The 24,820-nt window shown below is 52.2% G+C and overlaps 7 protein-coding genes across 7 annotated transcripts; 3 read left to right on the top strand and 4 right to left on the bottom strand.

Moving 5' to 3' along the window:
- Positions 1-1,366: 1,366 nt before the first annotated feature.
- Positions 1,367-1,690, bottom strand: LOC138098473 (feather keratin B-4-like). Its single transcript, XM_068995041.1, has one exon. It carries the CDS (start codon positions 1,688-1,690, stop codon positions 1,367-1,369), a length of 324 nt encoding a protein of 107 aa, XP_068851142.1.
- A 3,688-nt stretch (positions 1,691-5,378) lies between these two features.
- On the bottom strand, positions 5,379-6,046 carry LOC138098702 (feather keratin 4-like). Its single transcript, XM_068995428.1, has one exon. The coding sequence runs from the start codon at positions 5,727-5,729 to the stop codon at positions 5,379-5,381; it is 351 nt and encodes a 116-aa protein (XP_068851529.1). The 5' UTR covers positions 5,730-6,046.
- Positions 6,047-10,362: 4,316 nt separating this feature from the next.
- On the bottom strand, positions 10,363-11,136 carry LOC138098587 (feather keratin 1-like). Its single transcript, XM_068995222.1, has 2 exons — positions 10,989-11,136; positions 10,363-10,688 (listed from the first exon to the last, which is right to left on the bottom strand). Exons 1-2 carry the CDS (start codon positions 11,134-11,136, stop codon positions 10,363-10,365), a joined length of 474 nt encoding a protein of 157 aa, XP_068851323.1.
- An 832-nt stretch (positions 11,137-11,968) lies between these two features.
- Positions 11,969-12,747, top strand: LOC138098596 (feather keratin 1-like). Its single transcript, XM_068995239.1, has 2 exons — positions 11,969-12,116; positions 12,422-12,747. The coding sequence occupies exons 1-2, from the start codon at positions 11,969-11,971 to the stop codon at positions 12,745-12,747; spliced, it is 474 nt and encodes a 157-aa protein (XP_068851340.1).
- Positions 12,748-15,025: 2,278 nt separating this feature from the next.
- Positions 15,026-15,787, top strand: LOC138098605 (feather beta keratin-like). The gene is made up of 2 exons (XM_068995255.1): positions 15,026-15,173; positions 15,462-15,787. The coding sequence occupies exons 1-2, from the start codon at positions 15,026-15,028 to the stop codon at positions 15,785-15,787; spliced, it is 474 nt and encodes a 157-aa protein (XP_068851356.1).
- Positions 15,788-18,223: 2,436 nt separating this feature from the next.
- On the top strand, positions 18,224-18,992 carry LOC138098590 (feather keratin 1-like). Its single transcript, XM_068995227.1, is given in 3 exon segments — positions 18,224-18,257; positions 18,260-18,373; positions 18,667-18,992. Coding segments are annotated over 3 exon segments (474 nt in total).
- A 1,833-nt stretch (positions 18,993-20,825) lies between these two features.
- Positions 20,826-21,131, bottom strand: LOC138098608 (feather beta keratin). The gene has a single exon (XM_068995259.1). It carries the CDS (start codon positions 21,129-21,131, stop codon positions 20,826-20,828), a length of 306 nt encoding a protein of 101 aa, XP_068851360.1.
- Between the last annotated feature and the right edge of the window lie 3,689 nt (positions 21,132-24,820).

Consider the following 24,820-nt stretch of genomic DNA (forward strand, 5'->3'; position numbering starts at 1 on the left):
TCTGCTGGGAACAGCAGAAAACAACCCCAAAAATTAATTCCCACTCGAGGGGAGAAATTATTTACTCACCAGAAGCTCTGCAAAACAACACACCCAGAACGGGAGGGTTTTGTTTCTTTTTCAGACCTGTTTGCGTGAGCTTTCAAATGCAGATTTTAATTATGTTTCAAATTGGATGAGTGCAATTAGCGCTGCCCTGGGTGTCAGCTCCACCATCCTTGCAGAACAATGTTTGGTGCCACCAAGGCTGGTGGATGTGGGATTCTAATCCGTCCACTCGGAGCCAGGATTTGCCTGAATATTCGGGATAAACCCTGTGCACAAGGCATTGCTTCTTTTCCATGGTTCACCCTTCACTTGCCTTTTGCTGCAATCACATCCCAGGTCCCTGACTTTCTGTTTCTTTCCTTCACTCATTCCGGAAGGAAAAGATTGTGGCCGGCTTGTTTGGAGCTGCAAAGCCGGGACTGACAGATTCCTGGAACCCTTTTCCATCCCAGGAAAAAGAGGAAGGATTTCGGGTGAAAATTCAGCCTGTCCTTGAACTCTGGAGATCATGGAATCATGAAAGGGACAATAAAGATCATCTGGACCGTGGGCAGGGACACCTTCCACTATCCCAGTTTGCTCCAAGACCTGTCCAGCCTGGCCTTGGGCACTTCCAGGGATGGGGAATGCATGGAATCACCTGTGCCAGGGCCTCCACACCCTCGAAGGGAAGAATTCCTCCCCAATATCCCATCTAAATGCCCTCCCTGTCATTCCAAACCCATCCCCCCTTGTCCTGTCACTCCCTGCCCTTGCCCTCCCTCTCCATGTTTTTTCCAGGACCCTCAGGTCCTGGAAGGTCACAATTAGGCCACCCCAAAGCTTCTCTTCTCTAGGCTGAATTCCTGCAACCTCTGCTGCCCCCTTTCACTGTATCAAACAGAGGAACAATAAGAAAATTCTGCGGAAAATGAGCTTTTTGCTAAAAGTTTTCCAAGTTTTTCCAATAAACAGCAGGAGACTTGGAGTGTGATGCAACTTTGGGACTTTAATGAGAGCAAAACAGCAGAATAAAAAAGTACAAAGTGTGAGTAAATATTTCTAGGATTCAACAAGAACTCTTACAGCTTTTCATCCTGGGATTCTTCTCTCGGAGCTGCCGTGGACTGAGACAACAAAGCGACAGGAAATAAAAATACTTCATCAGAAATATGAAATATCAAAGAATAAGACAAGCAAAGGCCTGGATTGAGGACCTCCCACAACTCCATGAACCTCAGGCGGAGCTGTGGCCGTCTCCCATCAGATCTGGAGCAGAAGCTCAGTCCTGCATCGGGTCATGCTCCAACATTCCGGGCTGGTTTATCCCGCTTTTCCCTTAGCACGGCTCCCCAAAGCGAGAGCGGCGGGAGGGCCGGCTGTACCCAAAGCCCCCAAATCCCCCAAATCCCGAGGAACTCCCCGAGTTGATGGGGACCCCCTCGGAGCTGAGGGTGCTCCCGACGGCCGCGGACGCTGAGGATCCCACGGCGGTGTTCTGGGGGAAGGAGCTGAGGATGGGCCCGGGCAGGGTGACCACCACGGGTGGGGGTTGGATCACGTAGGTGGAGTCCTGGCACTGCCGGACGCAGGGCTCGTTGCAGCTGTTGGCCAGTGGGGTGGGGCCGCAGGAGGTGGGACAACACAAATCGTAGGAAGACATTTCTTGGGATGGAAGGAGGTCTGGAATGCAGGGAAGAAATCCAACCCGATTTCAAAGCTGGATCAATTTTCTAGAATTCATCCAGGAGGGTGAGAGAGAGCCAAGCACACACAGAAGGTGATGGGAGAGGTCGTCACTCATCAGGTCAAATCCCCCCACCATCCCCTGCTAGCCATGAAAAGACTTTATTTGGGGCTGGATGTGGATTATTGCCGGCGTTCTCCTTCCCTCTGCTCCCCCTGAGCATCCTTTCCCAGGATTTGGGCTTTGTTTCCCCCTGGACAAGGCATTAAACTCATTTTTGCCCTTTTTTACTGCCTCCAGGAGCAGTGATTAAACATTCCCTGCCTCCCTGCAGACTCTTGAGCGCTCATAGGGCCCCAGGAACCTTAAACCTGACCCAAATCCTCCTCTTTTGGGAAAGGATTGTTTATATCCCTCCAAATTAAGAGGCAGGCAGGATGCTGATCCAGGTTTTCCTGCTGCCAGCTTCCTCCAGTGTCAGTTTTGAGCCACCCCAGCTGGAAAAGGGGCTGGTGACACCCTCCCCTCCCAGGAACTGGAGTGTTTGGAGGGTGGAAAAGGATGCTTGGAGCATTTATTTAGGATTTCTACTCAGAGCAGCTGCTGATTGCCATAAAACTGGACTTTTAAATCCATCACCAGCCTGGAAATCCAGGTGGGTTTGAGTTCCTGGAGCAGATGTTGCTGCAGGATAAAGCTGCTTGTTTGGAGAGACAACATTCCCCAGCACCCTCCAAGTCCTGTCCTGTCACCCTCTGCTTCACGGGTAAATAAAGCCTTTCTTTTTGGTAGGAAGAAACCTTTCTGATTTCCCTTCGAGGTAAAAAAAAATCAAAAAAACCAACCTAGAAATATTTATAAAGGACTAAGAACACCCAACAACAAAAAAGTACAATAAAAGCAGCCATCAAAGTGGCACTTTAGCATTTAAAAAGGCACCAGGGAGGTTCAGACTCGCCTGTTCCCGGGGTGAACGAGGCAGGAGAAGTGGATGGAAAAGGCTTCTGTCCTGTAGGCTTTTATACCGTGATCCGGAGCCATCTCCTATGCATGGAATTCCTTAATGATCCATCCTTTTGCATGCAAAATCCCCCCCAAAGTGATCGGCTCCTGTTGCTGTTTGTTGTTTGTTTCGAAATCTCCCCTTGGGATTGCTCCCTTTTCATGCTGCCCTTATTACATTCCCATTCCGAAGCTTTCATCTTCATTCCTGTGCTCCCAATTAATTGCTTGGGAGGCTGTGGCGACTCGGGTGAAGGGCAGCATTAATTAAGTCGAGTCCTGAGGCCAGCCAGGACGTTTTAGGCTTGGTTTTAGTCATTAAGACACTGCTTCAGGGGCGTGTTGTGATGTTTAGCCCTCATTCAAGACTTCACTCCTTTAGGTGAATAATCCCTTTCTTTTTCTGAGGTGGAGCCTCAGCGCTTCGTTCCAAGCTTTACCACAAGATGCAGAGTGGATATTCCCAAATTTCCCACTTCCCACACAAACACACGGCTGAGAGGAGCAGCACTTTTCCCTGAGGACTGCAAAGCTGGAAGAAAACGAAACCCAAAATTGCTGAGCAACAAAACACGTTCTGAAATTGCTTGCGCCAAGCCACAGCTCTCCCAGTTTTTATGGACTCAGCCAATCCAAGCACCCATAAACATGCATTTCTTTACCCAAACACGAATTTTAATATCATTTCCATGCCTGAGTCACCACCACTCCTGCCCGAAATCCCGGGAAGTCGCCAGGATGTGCAGGCAATTTTCACAACAAATTAAATGTGAAGGTGGATGTTTGAGATTAATTCAAATTTTGGGGTTTAGAGGCTGTGTTGTCTCTGAACCAAAGGACAGAGTCAGGAGAATCTGCACCCGGGTCTTCATCCCATTTATCATGGCTTGATTTGTCCCTGCTGGAAAATCCTGCACGGAAAGGATGCAAAAAGCTGGGATCGGGAGCACTCAGCAAAAGATAGGAATTAACTCCAAACGAAGAGGCTTTGTACAAAGACTGGGCTCGGCCTTCAGAGGAACAAAGGGCTTCAAAGTTCCCAACACTTCTCGCTAATGGCTCAAATATGCAAAGTTTTGGCTCCCCGAGGTTCAAGGGACGCGAGGAGATCTCAGCGCCCACATCCCCTGGGTAAGGACTTCAATCAAAGTGTGTGAGTCAGGAGCACTCAAAGGACTTCACCTAATTCAAGGTAAACGCCTTCAGAAACTTTAATTATTTTGTTAAACCTTTCTATAATTTATCTTTAGAAAAAAAACAAGCCCAAACCTTCATGTCTTCTAAAACCCTTTAAATTCTCTTCTTTTCTATTAGAGTCCTTTCTACAAAAGGTTTTTCTCTAAAAAGAGAGTCTCTCTCCTCCCTTTCCTCAAAATCTCTACGATCCAACATCCTGTAATCTTTTTCGATATTTTTTAAAAATGCATTCCTTCTATTAGGAATCACTCCCAAGAAAAATTCACGTGTCCCTTTCATCCGTAAAACTGAGATAAGCCAGGAATGCTTCCTCCTCCTCATCCTTCCCTCCAGGCACAGAAACTGCTGCTCTTGGAGGGGAGATCACATTTTGGAAAAAGCATCATTAGCAGCCTGGCAATGATACTCTGCCAGTTCCGTAATTAACACCCGGAGTTCATCCAAGAGCTTGGGAGCCTTTGGATGGGGAACCAGGACACAACAGCTCCCGTTCATGGATCGGCAATGGAGTTTCACCCTCTCCACCCTCAATTAAAACCTCTGTGTGACAACGCGGAGCTCCCAGGACAGGAGAGGCACCAAAGAGTTGACAAATTACTGCGTGAATTGAAATTTGTAGCCTTGTGTTGACTCCGGAGTCCTGGGTGTGATGGAACAAAGGATTGAAATGAACCCCAGGTCCTGGAGATGAAAGCAGCTTTGAGGGAGGTTTTTCATCTGATGCCAGACTGGTACATAAACCATGAGCAATTTAATTCCTGGAAGCAATTTAACTCCTGGGGACAACGTGCTGCAGACATTATTTATATAACTGGAGTTATTGGAATGACCCAAACCTTCCCAACATGAGAATTTCTACATTTTTTCCTCAAAATCGACTGGTTTAGTGCCTTCAGTGGCTGTTGCAAATCTAAATCATATCCTGCACGTGCTCTGAGCTCTCCACACTCCAGGCTGAACATTCCCAACATTCCCAACTCCCTCAGACTATTACGATAAATTTCACCCTGAGAAAGTTTCAAAGGAAAACAGGAGGGGAAGGAAGAAACCAGCAGGAGACTGGAGTTACAATAAGAGCATCACTTTATTAATCCCAATGAGAGGATTAAAGCCCTGCAAAGCACCAGGGGTCAGTGTGGAGGGAAAGGCTCGGTTCAGGGGGACGTGTTCCACAGGCAGAGCTCTTCTTCCAGTGCACCCTGAGGAGCAAGCCCCACCTACTTCCTAAATTTAAACTTTTATACCAGGTAGTATCAAATACACGGAGCAGCAGAGCTACAAAATGGATTAGAAACATAAAGGAGTAAAACAGGAGTAGTGGCCTCATTCCAGGGGCTGACCGACTCCGTTCAGGTGGAGCTGCAGGGATCTGACATCGCTTTTGCAAATCGTGAGCTCAGTCCTGCTCCAGGGACGGGTTGGGATTCAGCATTCCTGGTCTTTTCCTCCCGCTTTCCCTCCCGCCTTAGCAGGGCCCGTAGAAGCTGCTGCGGGAGGGGTTGTAGCGCCGGTAGGGCCGGCTGTAGCCACTGCCCAGCCCGGGGTAGCCAAAGCCCCCAAGCCCCAAGGAGCTGCCCGAGTTGATGGGGACCCCCTCGGCACTCAGAGCGCTCCCGACAGCCGCAGATGCCGAGGATCCCACGGTGGTGTTCTGGGGGAAGGAGCTGAGGATGGGCCCGGGCAGGGTGACCACCACGGGCGAGGGCTGGATGACCACGGTGGAGTCCTGGCACTGCCGGACGCAGGGCTCGTTGCAGCTGTTGGCCAGCGGGGTGGGGCCGCAGGAGGTGGAGGGACATCGGTCGTAGCAGGACATGGCTCGGGATGAGGTCTGGAATACAGGACCACACCTGAGTGCAAGGTGGGAGTCGTGTTGCACCTACATTTACTCAGTTCAGTTATAAGGACAACAACTTCCTAAGGAGCCTTTAAGGAGCTGAACCAGGAGCTGCGAAGGAAACCAAACCCTTAAATATGTTACAAGGAGACAGAGGCTGAAGCATCCTCTGTGCTGTCGCTGATCCAGGGAAGAGCTGGCAGCAGAACAAAAGAAACAAACCTGTATCATTAATTTAATTGTAGGATTTCAATTGCATGTCTGGAGAGATCCAGCTCCGTGCACCCAGAGCGTTGTAGGAGCAGCAATTAGGAGTAAAACCCAACCACAAATGTACCTGTGGAGAGAGTTCCATGGGCAGCTGGAAAAATGAAAGGGAGGCTTCATTTCAAGGCTCCAACTTTGCCTACAAAGAGGTACAAATTTTAATGTCATTAAGCAGCCTTGAAGAGGAGGTCTTTGAAATCTTTCCCAGACAACTCGTCCACGGATGTGAGAAAAGGCAGGAATTCCCTGCACGCTCGCTGGGTCTGGTCCCACCACGGCAATGAAAACAAAATTCTGATTCCTACACCCGTCACAGTCTGGTGGGTGCTCAGCTCTGCTCTGGTTTTCCCCTTCTTTCCCTTTATCCCCACAATCCCTCATCCCATTTCTCAACATTCCAGGAGATGTCATTGCACTCTGGAACAAAGTTTCCGCACTTGGTGACCCAGCTGGCATTCCAGGATGGAAAAGACCCTCAAAGATATAAAATGCTGCTGAAATATAACTGAGCTCCTGGATTTTCTGTTTTAATAAATAGTTGGAGTGGAAAGGGACCTTTAAAGATCCCAGAGTTCCAACCCCTTGCACCATCGTTCCACCCATTCAGTTTGTTAATCTTTATTATTTCCAATATTTTCTACGTCACTTAACTTGTCTGAAATCCCAAGTTTGAATAAATTTCTATCACCAATTCAAGGATCTCTATAACCAAGTCAGGACTCCTGAAATTCCACGATTCCAACAGCAAACCCCAATTTCTTAAACAAAAAATTGTCCCCCCAACGAATCCAGCAACCAGCAGAACACTGTGGGGAAAAAGCCAGATTATTAAAAGGCAAGAACTCAGCAAACAGAGAAAGAGAAGTGGATTTGAACTAACCTTGCTCACAAAAGAGGAAAGAGGGAAGAGAAGTGGTGGGAAGGAGTTGGGTCGAGTTGGTTTTTATACCTCAGCCCTGATGGCCTGGGGACCACAGACAGCCTTTGTAGCTGGAATTAATTTCCAGCAAGTATGTCCTGAATGTCAAATGTTCCACCTGATTAAATGTCTTTTCCTCGGTGCTTATTTACCTTGTTTTTATTTCCTTATCTTCTGACAGACAGATTCCATCCCGCAGGTTTCTCTCATCTCGGGAATTAGGGACCAAATTTATTTCAGGGCCACCTTTCAGTCACAACAAAACCTAGACTCCGGTGTATGTTTGACTTTAGTCATAAAGAAAAATACCAAGAATGTCTAGAATACATAATTCATCATTCCAAGGTGTCCTTTTATTAAGGGTATGAGTGTAAATCCTTAATAAATTTCTGTCTCCACCGACCAGGCTCTGCCTCCAGCCGAGCATCAGAGCAATCTCAGTTCTGGGGTTGGGGAAGGCCCTGCCAAAAGAGCACGTCCACCCCTGAAATCCCACAGAACCCAGGGAGGAAGCGCCAAAATTGTGGAATTCAGAGACGAATTCCCACTTTATCACATCAAATGGAGATGGTTTTATTGTATTAAATTCGGGTAACAGAGTCTGAGGCACACCTGCAAGAGTGAAGGGACATTTAATCCTGATTTATCAGTTCTTTTAGAAAGGGAACCTATAAAGCCCTTCTGTATCAGCTCACAAATATCAACCAGAATCATGGAATGGTTTGGGTGGGAAGGGATCTTTAAGCTCATCCTGTTCCAATCCACAGGCAGGGACACCTTCCCCTATCCCAGGTTGCTCCAAGCCCCATCCAGCCTGGCCTTGGGCACTTCCAGGGATGGGGAGTCCATGGAATCACCTCTGCCAGGGCCTCACCACCCCCATGGAGAAGAATTCCTCCCCTATACCCAACCTAAATTTCCCCTCTTTCAGTTTTACCCCTTTCCCCCCTGTCCTGTCACTCCGGGCCCTCGGAAATTCTCTCCTCATGTTTCTTGTTGGCTCCTTCAGGTCCTGGAAGGCCACAATTAGGTCACCCCAAAGCTTCTCTTCTCCAGGCTTGGAAAGCTCCTCAGAGTTTTTTTGGAGATGTGAACATTTTAACTGACAATTGTTTGTAACTGGGTCAGGCTGGGAAGGGCACACAAGGAGTTTTGGCACCTCTTGGATTTGCTCTTGGATCCCAAGGCAGCCACAAGTGAACAAATTGCTGAGGAGCTGGAAAAAAATTTTCTTTATTAGACTGTGCTTGGAGTAATTTCACGTTGACATTATTAGAGCTGGTATAAAAGTACCAGAAATTAAAGGTACCCATAAATTGGGAAGATGAAAGAATTTTTAATGGGTGGATGATGCTTCTCATGCAATGCCAGCCTAAACCTAGACTGGAAAACAAAAGCAGGACAATTTCTTTATCAAGAAAAGGTTCCACCTGCAAAAATATGTGTGGGAACTAATTAATGCAAAACAAATATGCTTCAATAACCTGATAAATTCATAAATATCTCTGTGGAGTTATTGCACCCATTTCTCCACCTGAACATCCAAAGGGGAGGTGGCTCCCAAATCATCTCCACATTCTTCAGGAATTCTCTCCAGGGGATGGAGAAGACCCATAAAGGTATAAAATTCTACCCAAAATATAAATGAGCACCTCCATTTAATAAAAACATCAACATCCTGCACAACCCCCTGCAATGCTGGGCTGGGAAGGCTCCAGGACGTGGCTCCCTTTTTTCCCTTTAGATCAGCAAGGGGAAATTTTGGGGTTTATTTCCCCTTACCCAGACTCTTCATTCTCCCAAATTCCACTCCTCCACCCCTTGAGCTCTGTGTCCATTTGCATCGCAGGACGGCGCCTTCCTGCCACGCAGAACGAAGCCACCCTTTGATGTCCCTGGGGGAGCGCTCGACGATTCCTCCCGGATCGCGGGGAATAACTCATCCCGCCAGTCTCGCCAGCAGGGCTCGTGGAGGCTTTCCAGCCCCTCCAATTATTTGTTTGGAAAACTCACCCACCTCTTTTCAAGCCCAGACTCCTCTCAGTCTGGGATGTTTTCCTTGGCCATCTTTCATTGTTTGGTTCTGCTGCCTCAAGCCACAGACGAAAAGGGGACCCAGTGGAGGGGCAGCTCCGATCTCTGCCCTGGGTGACCAAGGACAGGAGCCCGGGAATGGCTGGAGCTCTGCCAGGGAGTTTGGGGCTGGGTATTTGTGGAAAATTCTTCCCCCAGAGGGTGGTGGGCACTGCCCAGGCTCCCCCTGGGAATGGGCACGGCCCCAGGGCTGCCAGAGATCCAGGAGTGTTTGGACAGCGCTGCCAGGGACATTTCGGGATTCTTATGGGTCTTTGCAGGACCTGGAGCTGGATTAGATGATCCTTGAGGGTCCCTTCCAATGAGGATGTTTAGGATTCTGTGTGATCTTTTTGCTAAACTCTTCTCCTCCCAAATTTGTAAATTTGCAAGTGGATCATTCTCAATAAGCTTTAAACATAAGTGTGAAACATTTGAGAAGAAGAACCCCACCTATTTTCCCTGTTCTGTGGACATTTGGGCTGGCTCCATGCTGAACCCAAATGCCTTGCCCTGAGCTCCTCAAATATTTATATCTCAGCTCTAGGATAATTTAATTTTTAAATAGAATTTTTTTTTTCAGTTTTATTATTCTTAGATGTCTTTTGGTTGCCACAATGGCAAGTGTTGCTTCTGCCGTATTAATATTCACATTCAGATTCTCAGGAGTTTCAAAGTTACCAAAAAAGGGACACACAGAGGTGGGATTTAAAAATCAGGGAAAAAAAATCCTAAAAAGAGAAATATATTTGTGAACCTATTCAGTGCTTCTCAAGAGTATAAACAATGAGAAAATTGTCTTTATCAGGTGGGTTGTGATGACTTTTGGATTCTCATTTTCCTCTGTGAAATCCTTGCACAGATTTTCACATAATTCTGCCCCAAGGGAAGGTAAAAAGGAGGGAAAAACCACAATGCAACTCAAAATCAGATGCAACGTCAGTTTAATGATAAAAAGTCAAGTAGCATTCAGCAAAAACAAAAGGAAAATATATATTTACGAAGGGAAAAGAAGCCACTGAAACCGTTCCAGCTGAGAGACAGCAAGCAAGCCTCCACCTTTCCTTAATTCCTGAGTAAAACCCCTCCACTCACTGTGGGCAATTACAGCATTAAACCACACAGGGTGAAATGCAAAATCACAGAGACAAGGAAACTCTTCAAAAGTAGGATTTTCAAGGCTGAGACAGGCTGGCCACAAGTCCAGACAGCACCTCCCTTCCCTCCCTCCTTGGCAGGAGGGCTCGAGGGGCCCCAAGGCCTCAGGAAACGCTGGCCAGCAGCTCCAGCCTCAGTCCAGCACCTGGCTTGAGGCTTCCTGGGGGAGGCACTCGCTGGACATCCGGCCCGGCTCTAGCAGGGCAGGCACCTCCGGCCACAGTAGCGGCCACCAAGGCCAGAGAGCCCAGAGAGCCCAAAGCCCCCGGAGTTGATGGGCACTCCCTCCTCGCTCAGGATGCTGCCCACAGCAGCAGAGGTGGAGGATCCCACGGCGGTGTTCTGGGGGAAGGAGCTGAGGATGGGCCCGGGCAGGGTGACCACCACAGGCGAGGGCTGGATGACCACACGGGAGTCCTGGCACTGCCGGACGCAGGGCTCGTTGCAGCTGTTGGCCAGCGGGGTGGGGCCGCAGGGCCGGCACAGGTCGTAGCAGGACATGGCTGTGGCTGGAGGAGAGCCTGGAGAGAGGGCAGGGAAAGAACCAGGAGCGGGATGTGAGGCCCAGCTGGAGATGCTGCTGGGCAGGAGGAAACACAGGCTGGGGAGAAGGGACAGCCTGGATAGGAAGGAAGGGAGGAATTCAACAGCCCCAGCCCCAAAGTGTTCCCAGCAAAGGAAGGCCAAGACCTTCTCCCACCTCCCATGGAGGTTACCTGGAGCCAGGACTCAGGAACAATCAAAGAGCAAGAATCTCACTAGAAGCTGTAGCGAGGCCAGAAGAGAAAGAGAAGAGCGAGGCAAAGACCCTTCCTACTCACCTGTTTCACCGAGCAGGAGAAGGCAGGAGAAGTGGATGAGGACTTCTGCACTTGCTCTGCCTTTTATACTGTCCCACACAGCCCCGGGCCCACCGGCACCCTCTGCACATGGAATGTGTTTACCAAGCTCATCTTGCATGCAAAACATCCCAATTAGAGAAATGGGGACACTGCAACGCTGCTTTTTCATTTCCCTGTGCAGGACGTGCCCAGTCAGCCTGCCAGGCTCCTTTCAAGTGCCAGGATTAGAGACCAAAATGTGTCTGGGGGCAATGCCACGTCAGCAGGGATGGGTGATGCAGCCAGTGCTGAGGAGCGTCCAACATCCCAAATAATTCCAACCCTGGCCCTCCAGGGCACAACTTTAAAGTGTTTCCTGTTAATGGGGCCAGACTCCTCAGGGCCCTGAGGTTCCAGCCTGGTCATCTCCCTTCGACGGTCGGCTCTGTCCCTCACCCTGAATGAGGCATCACCTCTCCAGGCTGGGCACTGCTGCTCTGACCTTGGAAGGGGCTGCCCAGGGAGGTCTAGAGTCCCAGTTCCTGGAGGTGTCCGAGGAAAAGCTGGACGTGGCACTCAGTGTTCTGAGCTGGGTGACAAAGTGGGGATCAGGCAGAGGTTGGATGCGATGGTCTGGGAGATCTTTTCCAATCTAATGCTTCAGGGATCCCTTCAGATGAGGGACCATCCTCAGTCCCATCCCGTGGTGCCAACATCCAGCAGGGGACGTGGGTCTGCCTCTGCACCTGAAAGTCATGCCCTGAAGGGCCAGGGACTGGCACCAGATGGTCAGTGGGACACTTCTCAGCCCTGGCTGCATCACCCATCCCTGCTGACAAATCATTTTCCCTGGAAATGTTTAGGCCTCTAATCCTGGCACTTGAAAGGAGGCTGGGAAGCTGACCGGGCATGTCCTGCACAGGGAAAGGAAAAGGCAGCGTTGCAGGGCAAAAATAAAAACACTAATTTTTGTAATTGGGATGTTTTGCATGCAAGATGAGCTTGGTAAACACATTCCATGTGCAAAGGCTGTCCCTGGGCCCAGGGCGGAGCAGGACGGTATAAAAGGCAGAGCAAGCGCGGAATCCCTCATCCACTTCTCCTGCCTTCTCCTGCTCGGTGAAACAGGTGAGTGCCTTCCCGGGTTTCTATTTTCTTTCCTCTGTCTCTTCTAGCTTCCACTGAGGCTTTGCCTCAGTTATGTTTTGCTGGGACAGTTGGTGATCGTCTCCATTCTCTTTGCCACCCTGGAGCGAGGTGGGAGAAGGCCTTGTCTGTGTTTGTAGGGACCTATTGGGGATTTCAATTCCTTGTCCTTTCTATCTTCCTATCCAGGCTGTCCCTTCTCCCCAGCCTGTGTTTCCTCCTGCCCAGCAGCATCTCCAGCTGGGCCTCACATCCTGCTCCTGGTTCTTTCCCTGCCCTCTCTCCAGGCTCCCCTCCAGCCACAGCCATGTCCTGCTACGACCTGTGCCGGCCCTGCGGCCCCACCCCGCTGGCCAACAGCTGCAACGAGCCCTGCGTCCGGCAGTGCCAGGACTCCCGTGTGGTCATCCAGCCCTCGCCCGTGGTGGTCACCCTGCCCGGGCCCATCCTCAGCTCCTTCCCCCAGAACACCGCCGTGGGATCCTCCACCTCCGCTGCTGTGGGCAGCATCCTGAGCGAGTCCGGTGTTCCCATCAACTCCGGGGGCTTTGGGCTCTCTGGGCTCTCTGGCCTTGGTGGCCGCTACTGTGGCCGGAGGTGCCTGCCCTGCTAGAGCCGGGCCGGATGTCCAGCGAGTGCCTCCCCCAGGAAGCCTCAAGCCAGGTGCTGGACTGAGGCTGGAGCTGCTGGCCAGCGTTTCCTGAGGCCTTGGGGCCCCTCGAGCCCTCCTGCCAAGGAGGGAGGGAAACGTGGCCAGCTGAGGCTTCTGTTTGTCCTGCTTTCTTCTGCGCCTCCCGAGGCCCTGTTGTGCCCTGCTCTCCTGGCCCAGGGGCTCAGCCCCAAGCCAGCGCAGCGGGGTCCTGCTGCTCCCGCTGTCCCCGTGCCTGTGGGAGGCAGACGTGTGTCCCACTGCTGCCCAGGGCTGCCTGCCTGTCCCTGCTGCTGGGGCAGCCTGGCCCCGGGCCCTGTCCATCCCCCTGCTTTATTTCTGTCTTTACACTCAATAAAGTTGACTCTGCATTGGAACTGGAGTCTCCTGGAGTTCCTTCCATTTGGGGATACCCAGCTAAAGCTGCTAAATGGAAAGTCACAAAATCACAGTTATTGGGGTTGGAATACACTTAGAGAGGTCTTGTGGCCCAACCCTCAACTCAGGTCGGACAACCTTGAGCCAGATGCCAATGGCTTCTCAATCTGTCCAAGGATGGACACTCCATAACCTCCCTGGTCCATGTGTTTCACTGCTCTGTAGAAAAATGTTTCCTGGAACACCTTCCATGGCTCATGTCCTGCATGTGACAGAATGCCAAGGACTTGTCACCCTTCGCTCCTGCCACCACACCATCCCCCGTGCCCTCCTGTCCCCTCTGCAGCGGTCAGCAGGGCTGGCAGAGATGCAGGCACAGCTCGGGAGTTCACAGTGGCTCATGACATCGGGGAGGGGACAACATTGCTCAGGTGTTGGGTTGTCGAGTGGTTGGTGGCGCAGAAGAGGACAAGGTGCCTCCTGCTTCCTCCCACATCTTCCAGTCCCTGCCATTCAGGGAATAACAGAATCATGGACTACCCAGATTGGAAGGGACCCACAAATCATCAAATCCAGGTCCTGGCCCTGCACAGACACCCCAAAATCCCACCCTGTGCCTGAGAGCATTGTCCAAACACAAGAAGTGACCCTCGCTCTACCTGGAGCAGAACAGACAGGCTCAAAGACCATTCCAGGGAAAGCAGGGAATGGAGGGGCTCAAAGACCATTCCAGGGAAAGCAGGGAATGGAGGGCTCAAAGACCATTCCAGGGAGGAAAGGCAGGGAATGGAGGGCTCAAAGACCATTCCATGGAGGGAGGGCAGGGAATGGAGGGGCTCAAAGACCATTCCAGGGAGGGAGGGCAGGGAATGGAGGGCTCAAAGACCATTCCATGGAGGGAAGGCAGGGAATGGAGGGCTCAAAGACCATTCCATGGAGGGAGGGCAGGGAATGGAGGGGCTCAAAGACCATTCCAGGGAGGAAAGGCCAGGAATGTAGGGGTCAAAGGCCATTAAAGAGCAGTCCCTCGATGCTGACTGTGGGACAAGGCCAGGCCAGCTGGACCCTGCATGTCTGAGTGCTGAGCTGATGGGAAGAGGAACCGATGATCTTGCTGTCTGCTTGCCTGCAGTGTTTTCCTGCTGACATTCCCGGGCCATGAGTCCTTCTGATGTGTTTTGATGTCTCCTGGAGAGCTCTGCAGGCTTTTTCCACTGCCTGCTACTGAGTTTGGGTGTAGGCTCCAAGAAGGGTTTTGGAGATTTGGGGATGGAGAAGGAACAGTGGGAAAGGCCCAGCACGGACACTTGGTGCTGGGTGGAGGTGGTGGGAGCAGAATTATGGTGTGTTGGAGAGGACTCTGCTTTTCAAGCATCCTTCTGTTGACTGGAGGATGCTGAGGGCTCTCCGCCAAGGCATGGAAGGGCTAAGAGCACACGGATTTGTCTGGATGTGAAATTCCTGATTCTTCAAACTTAGAGTGCCCAAGGTGACAGGGAAGTTTACAGCCAGCTCTGATGGAGTCGAATATTTGATTATGCAGTGGATGAGGTGACTCCTGTCACAGAAAATGCAATTTAAAATCTGGCTTGTTATTTTAGGGCTGCCAGAAGAAATGCACCGATCATTCTGAGAACCCTAAAGTGAGGCCCTGGAGGGCAAAGGGCCTGGTGTCACCTGGTGAAATAGGACAGTCCCCAACAGCACTGGCTGCATCACCCATCCCTGCTGACGTGGCATTGCCCCTAGACACATTTTGGTCTCTAATCCTGGCACTTGAAAGGAGCCTGGCAGGCTGACTGGGCATGTCCTGCACAGGGAAATGAAAAAGCAGCGTTGCAGTGTCCCCATTTCTCTAATTGGGATGTTTTGCATGCAAGATGAGCTTGGTAAACACATTCCATGTGCAGAGGGTGCCGGTGGGCCCGGGGCTGTGTGGGACAGTATAAAAGGCAGAGCAAGTGCAGAAGCCCTCATCCACTTCTCCTGCCTTCTCCTGCTCGGTGAAACAGGTGAGCTGCAACCACCTTTGCCTTCCTCTTCTCCTTCTCCTTCTTCTCTTTGCCTTCCGCTCTGCCCTCGGTGCTGTGTAGCTTTTGCTGAGACCTTTGCTCCTTGATCCTGCTCCCAACCTCTGCTCACGGGCAAGAGGGGGGAGAAGCCGTTGGGCTCCTTGCAGGGAAACTGTGGGGATGGGTTCCAGATCCTTCCTTCCTCCCGATTCCCTGTCCCTTCTCCCCGGTCTCTGCTCTTTCTCCTGCTGAGGCTGTGCCTCACATCCTGCCTGTGCCTTCTGCCAGGTGCTCCTCCAGCCACAGCCATGTCCTGCTACGACCTGTGCCGGCCCTGCGGCCCCACCCCGCTGGCCAACAGCTGCAACGAGCCCTGCGTCCGGCAGTGCCAGGATTCCCGGGTCATCATCGAGCCGTCCCCTGTGGTGGTCACCCTGCCTGGGCCCATCCTCAGCTCCTTCCCCCAGAACACCGCCGTGGGATCCTCCACCTCCGCTGCTGTGGGCAGCATCCTGAGCGAGTCCGGTGTCCCCATCAACTCCGGGGGCTTTGGGCTCTCTGGGCTCTCTGGCCTTGGTGGCCGCTACTGTGGCCGGAGGTGCCTGCCCTGCTAGAGCCGGGCCGGACGTCCAGCGAGTGCCTCCCCCAGGAAGCCTCAAGCCAGGTGCTGGACTGAGGCTGGAGCTGCTGGCCAGCGTTTCCTGAGGCCTTGGGGCCCCTCGAGCCCTCCTGCCAAGGAGGGAGGGAAACGTGGCCAGCTGAGGCTTCTGTTTGTCCTGCTTTCTTCTGTGCCTCCCGAGGCCCTGTTGTGCCCTGCTCTCCTGGCCCAGGGGCTCAGCCCCAAGCCAGCGCAGCGGGGTCCTGCTGCTCCCGCTGTCCCCGTGCCTGTGGGAGGCAGACGTGTGTCCCACTGCTGCCCAGGGCTGCCTGCCTGTCCCTGCTGCTGGGGCAGCCTGGCCCCGGGCCCTGCCCATCCCCCTGCTTTGTTTCTGTCTTTACACTCAATAAAGTTGACTCTGCATTGGAACTGGAGTCTCCTGGAGTTCCTTCCATTTGGGGATACCCAGCTAAAGCTGCTCCATGGGGAATGGGATGCCCTGGGTGGGATTGGGTGGGCAGTGGACATTTTACATGCCTGGGTGAGTTGAGAAGCTCCAAGGACCACAGTCACTGGCAGTGCCATGGGGCAGTGGAGGGAGTGTGGCGTTGTGTGAGTGTGCACAGGGTGACCAGGAGGTGCCCCAGGGGACAGGTGGGCCAGGACAGAGGTTGGACAACTTCCAGCTGATGAGTCAAGCCACTGACCTGATGGCTTCTGTGCAAGTTCCACCCACCTGCCCAAGGCCATGGTTGTGTTCTACCACCTGCAGTTGGACCTTTGCCTTCCTTCCTCCAAGCACTTCTTCCAAACCCTGGATGCAGAGGGAGTCCAAACAAGTTGAAGGGACATGTGCCAGCCAGTACATCTGTCAAAGTCATTAAATGTTCAATCTTCTTTTCCCGCTTTCTGTGGAGCGTTTCTCCCCGGGCAGTGGGTTGTACCTGGCCCTGCAGTCATCTTGTGACACTCAAAGACTGCTCTTCTGCCCTATTTTGGGACTCAACATCTGAAATAAAGCAATCCTTTCAAGTTCCCCTGTCTCTTCATGTGCTGGGGGACCTTGTGGAAATGCCCTCCCATCCCTGTCTGAGCCAGGAGGGGACACTGACAGCAACAAGGTCAAAATGAAACCAGGGAAGGGAGGCAACCCCCACCAGGACCTGCTCTGAGAGAATGAGGCTTTATGGAGACCCTCAGCGGGGAGGGCTGGGTCAGGGAGAAGGAGAGAGGGCTGGAAATGCCTTTGGTGCCTTTAATGTTTTGCCCGTGGAAGGGATTTAAGTGGAAATGCCGTGGCTGGAAACCTGGTGCACGTTTTGAAGGAAATCTTGCTTTTAGATCTGCCCTGTTTCAGTCACACCTGGCATTTTCTTCTTAATGTGTTTGTTTGGAGAAACATCTCCTGTCAACCTGAGAGCCCCCTTCATCCTCCTGAAGGAGGAATCTGCCTTGGACCTCTGGGATTAAAGAGTTTCCAGTCTCTGATGAAGTCCCAGCCTCGCTGGAACAGGAGTTTTGCCCCTTTTGCCATGAGGGGTGTCACAGTTGTGCAGGTGGTGCCCAAGCAGGGCTGTCACTGCTCCTGGGGACATCAGCTCTTGTCTTGCCCCAGGAAATGCAGCTCAGAGCCCAGAATCCTTCCCTTGCCAGGCATCTCTGGGGATATCCTGACCCCTGCTGCTCCCCAGGCTGGGTTTGCTGGCACTGCCAGCCCTCAGGTGCTCCCGGTGATGGTTGTGTCCTGCTTGGAAATATTCCCGAGTGTTTGGGACCGTGTGTAGGGTCTGGTCAGAGGCAGGGGAGAAAAGAAGTGGAGGGATGGTTGTGAGGAATGGAAGAGGGAAGAGTTTTGAAGTCAGAGGTTCTCATTAGGGAGTGTTTTCTGCAAGATAACGACCTTGACTAATGTTTGTTGTTGGGAAAGCAGCGTCCTTCCTTCTGCAACATTCTTATTCTGTTGATTGGAGAACCCCAGGCAATGCTGAAAGGGGTGAAAGGCAGAAGAAAAGAGATAATTTCTTCTAAAGGCAATATGAGATCCCAAAAAAAGTTCAAAACCAACCCATGCAGTCTCTCTGATGAATAAATGATGTCTAAGAAGGCTTGAAAGGCCTTGGAGTCACAGAGAGCAACGTCTACGGCCAGTCCCCACCAAAGCCAGCCCTTTAATCCTGGGTTTATAATGAAAAAAACTGCATTTATTACTCCAAAGGCTCGGAGGCTGCCTCGGGAGGGGAAGGTGCTGACATCACCTGGAAATACGGCACCACTCCACCCAGCTGGCTGAAACATCAGCCTGGTTCTGGCTGAAAAACACCCCGAAAACATTTTGGCCTCTAATGCTGTCACTTGAAAGGAGCCAGTTTGGCTGAATGGGCATGTCCTGCACAGGGAAATGAAAAGGCAGCGTTGCAGGGAACATAAACAACCTCCAGTTTACTTAATTGGGATGCTTTGCATAAAATATGAGCTTGTTGGTAAACACGTTCCGTGGGCAAAGGCGCGTCTGGGCCCGGGGCTGTGAGAGACAGTATAAAAGCCACTCCAACTGCAGGATCCCTCATCCACTTCTCCTGCCTTCTCCTCCTCGGTGAAACAGGTGAGTAGAGAGGGCCTTTGCCTTCCTCTTCTCTTTCTGTTGTTCTCTTTTTCTTTGGGTATCAACCAAATCTTTGCCTCCATGTAGAACTGAGAGCCCGGATCTTTCTGCCACCATCTCTGCTGTCCTTGTTCGTCACTGGGGAGAACTGGGAGGTGTTGGGATTTCTTTCTAGGGAACGCTTTGGGATCCAGGCTGTCCCTCTTCCCCAGTCTCTGCTCCTTCTCCTGAGAGAAGCATCTCCAGCTGGGCCTCACATCCTGCTCCTGGTTCTTTCCCTGCCCTCTCTCCAGGCTCCCCTCCAGCCACAGCCATGTCCTGCTACGACCTGTGCCGGCCCTGCGGCCCCACCCCGCTGGCCAACAGCTGCAACGAGCCCTGCGTCCGGCAGTGCCAGGACTCCCGTGTGGTCATCCAGCCGTCACCCGTGGTGGTCACCCTGCCTGGGCCCATCCTCAGCTCCTTCCCCCAGAACACCGCCGTGGGATCCTCCACCTCCGCTGCTGTGGGCAGCATCCTGAGCGAGGAGGGAGTGCCCATCAACTCCGGGGGCTTTGGGCTCTCTGGGCTCTCTGGCCTTGGTGGCCGCTACTGTGGCCGGAGGTGCCTGCCCTGCTAGAGCCGGGCCGGACGTCCAGTGAGTGCCTCCCCCAGGAAGCCTCAAGCCAGGTGCTGGACTGAGGCTGGAGCTGCTGGCCAGCGTTTCCTGAGGCCTTGGGGCCCCTCGAGCCCTCCTGCCAAGGAGGGAGGGAAACGTGGCCAGCTGAGGCTTCTGCTTGTCCTGCTTTCTTCTGTGCCTCCCGAGGCCCTGTTGTGCCCTGCTCTCCTGGCCCAGGGGCTCAGCCCCAAGCCAGCGCAGCGGGGTCCTGCTGCTCCCGCTGTCCCCGTGCCTGTGGGAGGCAGACGTGTGTCCCACTGCTGCCCAGGGCTGCCTGCCTGTCCCTGCTGCTGGGGCAGCCTGGCCCCGGGCCCTGCCCATCCCCCTGCTTTATTTCTGTCTTTACACTCAATAAAGTTGACTCTGCATTGGAACTGGAGTCTCCTGGAGTTCCTTCCATTTGGGGATACCCAGCTAAAGCTGCTCCATGGGAGATGGGATGCCCTGGGTGGGATTGGAGGGAGTGGAGCATTGTGTGAGTGTGCACAGGGTGCCCAGGAGATGCCCCAGGGGATTTTTGAGTCAGGAGGGAGGTTGGACGCTGAGTTCCAGTTGATGATGCAAAACACTGACCTTCCAGAAGGTATTTCTGTGCAGATTAACTGGCACCTTCCCAAAGCCTTTATTGTGCATTTCCACCTACAAATGATTGTTTTCCTTGCCTGCATCCCAGAACAGCATCCAAACCCTGGAGCATAGGGACAACCCAAGGTCCTGAGGTGACACGTGGCACCCAGGGCAGCTGTGCAAAGAGAGATGCGAGTCCTCTGCCTGATATTGGCACTGTGGGAATGGACTGAGGACGGATCCCTCATGGGGAGGAATCCCAGAATCTGTGATGTTGGAAAAAAGCTCAAGAGGACAGTCTGCCCAGCAGATTTCTGCAGGACTGCTCCAGACTCCCGTTCCTTTAGGACACGGTGACACACACGGAATGACTCCACAGCAATTAACGCCTCTGACCACAGGGCAGTTCTGGTGGGGGATCAGATGCTTTTCCTGCTCTCTTCTAGGCCTGGGTACAGTCCCAGGCCATGTCACTGTCACTGCTCCTCTCCTTCAGATGAGGGATCATGGTCCCTGTGTGTCCATCCCTCTCCCATTTCCACGTTACACACCCATCCTCAGCACATCCCCAACCTCTGTCCTGGCTCACCTGTCCCCTGGGGCACCTCCTGGTCACCCTGTGCACACTCACACAACGCCACACTCCCTCCACTGCCCCATGGCACTGCCAGTGACTGTGGCCCTTGGAGCTTCTCAACTCACCCAGGCATGTAAAATGTCCACTGCCCACCCAATCCCACCCAGGGCATCCCATCCCCCATGGAGCAGCTTTAGCTGGGTATCCCCAAATGGAAGGAACTCCAGGAGACTCCAGTTTCAATGCAGAGTCAACTTTATTGAGTGTAAAGACAGAAATAAAGCAGGGGGATGGGCAGGGCCCGGGGCCAGGCTGCCCCAGCAGCAGGGACAGGCAGGCAGCCCTGGGCAGCAGTGGGACACACGTCTGCCTCCCACAGGCACGGGGACAGCGGGAGCAGCAGGACCCCGCTGCGCTGGCTTGGGGCTGAGCCCCTGGGCCAGGAGAGCAGGGCACAACAGGGCCTCGGGAGGCACAGAAGAAAGCAGGACAAACAGAAGCCTCAGCTGGCCACGTTTCCCTCCCTCCTTGGCAGGAGGGCTCGAGGGGCCCCAAGGCCTCAGGAAACGCTGGCCAGCAGCTCCAGCCTCAGTCCAGCACCTGGCTTGAGGCTTCCTGGGGGAGGCACTCGCTGGACATCCGGCCCGGCTCTAGCAGGGCAGGCACCTCCGGCCACAGTAGCGGCCACCAAGGCCAGAGAGCCCAGAGAGCCCAAAGCCCCCCGAGTTGATGGGGACACCGGACTCTCTCAGGATGCTGCCCACAGCAGCAGAGGTGGAGGATCCCACGGCGGTGTTCTGGGGGAAGGAGCTGAGGATGGGCCCGGGCAGGGTGACCACCACAGGGGACGGCTCGATGATGACCCGGGAGTCCTGGCACTGCCGGACGCAGGGCTCGTTGCAGCTGTTGGCCAGCGGGGTGGGGCCGCAGGGCCGGCACAGGTCGTAGCAGGACATGGCTGTGGCTGGAGGAGCACCTGGCAGAAGGCACAGGCAGGATGTGAGGCACAGCCTCAGCAGGAGAAAGAGCAGAGACCGGGGAGAAGGGACAGGGAATCGGGAGGAAGGAAGGATCTGGAACCCATCCCCACAGTTTCCCTGCAAGGAGCCCAACGGCTTCTCCCCCCTCTTGCCCGTGAGCAGAGGTTGGGAGCAGGATCAAGGAACAAAGGTCTCAGCAAAAGCTACACAGCACCAAGGGCGGAGCGGAAGGCAAAGAGAAGAAGGAGAAGGAGAAGAGGAAGGAGAAGGAGAAGAGGAAGGCAAAGGTGGTTGCAGCTCACCTGTTTCACCGAGCAGGAGAAGGCAGGAGAAGTGGATGAGGGCTTCTGCAGTCGGAGTGGGTTTTATACTGTCCTGGACAGCCCCAGGGCCAGCCTTTGCTCATGGGACGTGTTTCCCAAGCTCATCCTGCATGGAAAAGACTCCCTTCTCCTGCACTGACCTTTGATTTGGTGCTGCAATGCTCCTTCCCTGTTTCCTTGCTGGTGGCATCCCCATTCCACACTGGAACCTCATTTTATGTGACTTAATTATAGATCAAACGCTCCTCATGACCAGCACTGTTGATTCAGGGAATTTAGACCTTTATGGTGATCTCCTTGGAAAGCAACGTGTTTTTCCTCCTCTGTCTGGCAGTTTAGTCACTGCCTTGTCTGTCTCACAGCCATTCCCCAATTAAAACGATGCCAGACTCATCCCAGATAGCTCCGGATTCACAAAGTATTTGCATGTTTTGCATAAATGTAATTGCAGCTGTTTTTCTGTGTGTTTTCAGATTGTGCCACAGGTCTGATTTGAATCTCTCGTTGAGAATGAAACCCTGCTTTAGATGAGAGCCCAATGAGGTCACAAATCCTGTGTGGCACCAAGTTTTTCAGTTTTTCAGCATTTTATTCCAGAAACACATCCTGGTGTAGAGTTTATTGTGTCACTACCTTCACCTTCTGTAGGATCGCCAAGTACATTTAACAACCAAAATCAGAATTTTTTAAAAATGTGGGGCTTTTTTCCAAGTCAGCTTCATATCTGAAGCCCTTTCTGGGAATAATTCCCCCCTTGACCCTCAGAGCAACTTCTGTCAAGTCTCAAGGAGCAGTTTCTCCTTCCCTTTTTCCAAGAGGGAGCTGAATTCTGTTTCTCTGTGGAAATAAAACATTCAGCAGCTGGGGGTGGATACAGGCTACTGGGCAAGTTGCTTCCCTGGCCTAATTAGGGTTGGAATGTGCTCCAGTTTTATGTCCTGGCACCACAATTTGGAGGTCAGAATGACCACTGGTAATATCCAGACAACCCTTTCCTTCCTGGAAAGGAATGGGAGCAATTGGGAACTCGGGAGTTGGTGGCGTCCCTGCAATTGCTTGGACACCTAATTTCAGTTTATTTATGGCCATAGCCAAACCCAGAACCCCAAATGCTTCTTTCAGTTGGTGCAGCCAACAATCATTTCTGCTCAGCTGGGATAATTTGAGTGGATAATTTTGGCTAACCAAGGGAAGGAAGTCTCCAGCTTCAATTTTTCCACCCCAAAACATTTCTGAGGAGAGAAATGTTTCATTTTATTCATTAAAGCAGAACTTAGCACTTCGTGACTGCAGCAAAACAAGAATTAAACTGACCATGAAGGGATAAAATGATTCAAGCAGTAATTCAGTCCCCAGACTGGGGATTGTATTTTGAGAATTATTTTAAGATTTCAATTTGGAGAAGAACAAAACTAATTGGGAATGCATCCTATGATAATTGAGGCAGAAGAAATGATCAGTTCCAGGATGTGATCCGTTCCAGGCCAGGCTGGATGGGATATTGAGCAACCTGATCCAGTGGGAGGTGTCCCTGCCCATGAAAGGGGTTGGAACGAGATGATCTTTAAGGTCCCTTCCACCCCAAACCATTCCGTGATTCCACAACCGATGGGAATTCTTTTATAAAGTATTTTTTTAATCAAAAAAGGACATTTCACTTGAAGCTTCCTCCCAGCAGTATCAGAACCACCATCTCTCATTTACCTTCGTCCCATATTCCCAAGCCTCGGAGGTGTCTGTCTGCAGCTCCTCGGGGCTGGAGAACAATTGAAGCTTTGGCTTCTTGAAAGGGAAGAACTTCAAAGTCAATCCCAAATATTCATTAATGGTTGAGACACACAAAGTGCATCAGCCATGGAAATATTGCAGCCACAATGCAAAATTGGGATGGTTTTGTCACTCGGGCAATAACGTCAGCTGAAATTTGGTTACTCCCTGGGCAGACAACATTTGACAGCGTCAGAACCCAGGGTTATTAATTTTTTCATTAAAAAGTTGTTTTGTGTGTCGTAACAACCTCCCACAAAGCCCCTGGAACAGATCCAAGGCTTCTCGGGATTCTTACGACGATTTCACGCAGCAGCACTGGGAACAAAGTGAGGCGGGAATGGGGGGGGTTCCAGCAGGGCCCCGCTCAGGTGAGACCCCACCTGCAGAGCTGCCCCAGCCCTGGGGCCCGGCACAGGGAGGACGTGGAGCTGCTGGAGAGAGCCCAGAGGAGGCTCCAGGATGGGATCCGAGGGATGGAGCAGCTCTACTGGGAGGAAAGGCTGGGAGAGCTGGGATTGTTCAGCCTGGAGAGGAGAAGCTTTGGGGTGACCCAACTGCGGCCTTGCAGGACCTGAAGGGGCTACAAGGAACATGGGGAGACAATTCTCAAGGACTTGGAGTGCCAGGACAAGGGGGAATGGGTTCAGACTGACAGAAAGGAAATTTAGATGGGATATTGGGAAGGAAGTGTTCCCTGCGAGGGTGGGGAGGCCCTGGCACAGATGATTCCATGGATAAGCCACCCCTGGAAGTGTCCAAGGCCATGTTGGAGCAGCCTGGGATAGTGGAAGGTGTCCTTGCCCATGGCAGAGCTGGAATGAGATGATCTTTAAGGCCCCTTCCATCCCAAACCATTCCATGGATTCCTGTAACCCCTCCTCAGACACTGACGGGCAATTGCTGCGATGACACCAGCCCAGGGCACGGATCTGTGAATGCCAGGGAATGGAGTTTATTTGCACCTCCCTGCATCCAGGTTATTCCATCCATTTAACGGAATTTATTCCATTAAATTTATTCCATTCTTGGGATTTAACAAGGATGCAGTGTTGCAAACAAAATTTAAAAAAAAAAAAAAAGCCTTACAAGGCCAAGAATCCTGACCTCATTAGGAGCTGATTATTGGAATGACAGCTGAGCTTTGATCTGTTTATCTTTAAGGGCCTTTGTTGCTCAACCCACCACGGGTGTCCGAAGCCAAATCCACGCTCGGGATAATGACACAGGGATGTACAAACCATTAATGAGCACCTGGGACTGGGACGTTTGGTGCAGCAGGATGAGCAGAGTCGCCGCCTCGGGGCTCTCCCCGTCACACCTCGTCATTTAGAGGGATTTAAAGAGAAAAAAAAAATTACTGCTCTATTAAAGGAGCAAACCAGGAGCAGGTAAACAGCTCCAGGCAGGAAATCTGGCTGTAGGGAAGGGCAGAGCTCAGGGGGGGGCACCGGGCACTTTCCCTACCTCGCCCCCTGGGCTGAAAGCTGCAGTTTTTTGCCAAAACAGCCCCAAAATGAGCTTGGGGATGAGGTTTTTTGTCAGCCTTGGTGCAGCTCTTCACCCTGGCAGAGC

This window comes from Aphelocoma coerulescens, chromosome 25 (assembly GCF_041296385.1).
Source record: "Aphelocoma coerulescens isolate FSJ_1873_10779 chromosome 25, UR_Acoe_1.0, whole genome shotgun sequence".
NCBI classification, from domain to species: Eukaryota; Metazoa; Chordata; class Aves; order Passeriformes; family Corvidae; genus Aphelocoma; species Aphelocoma coerulescens.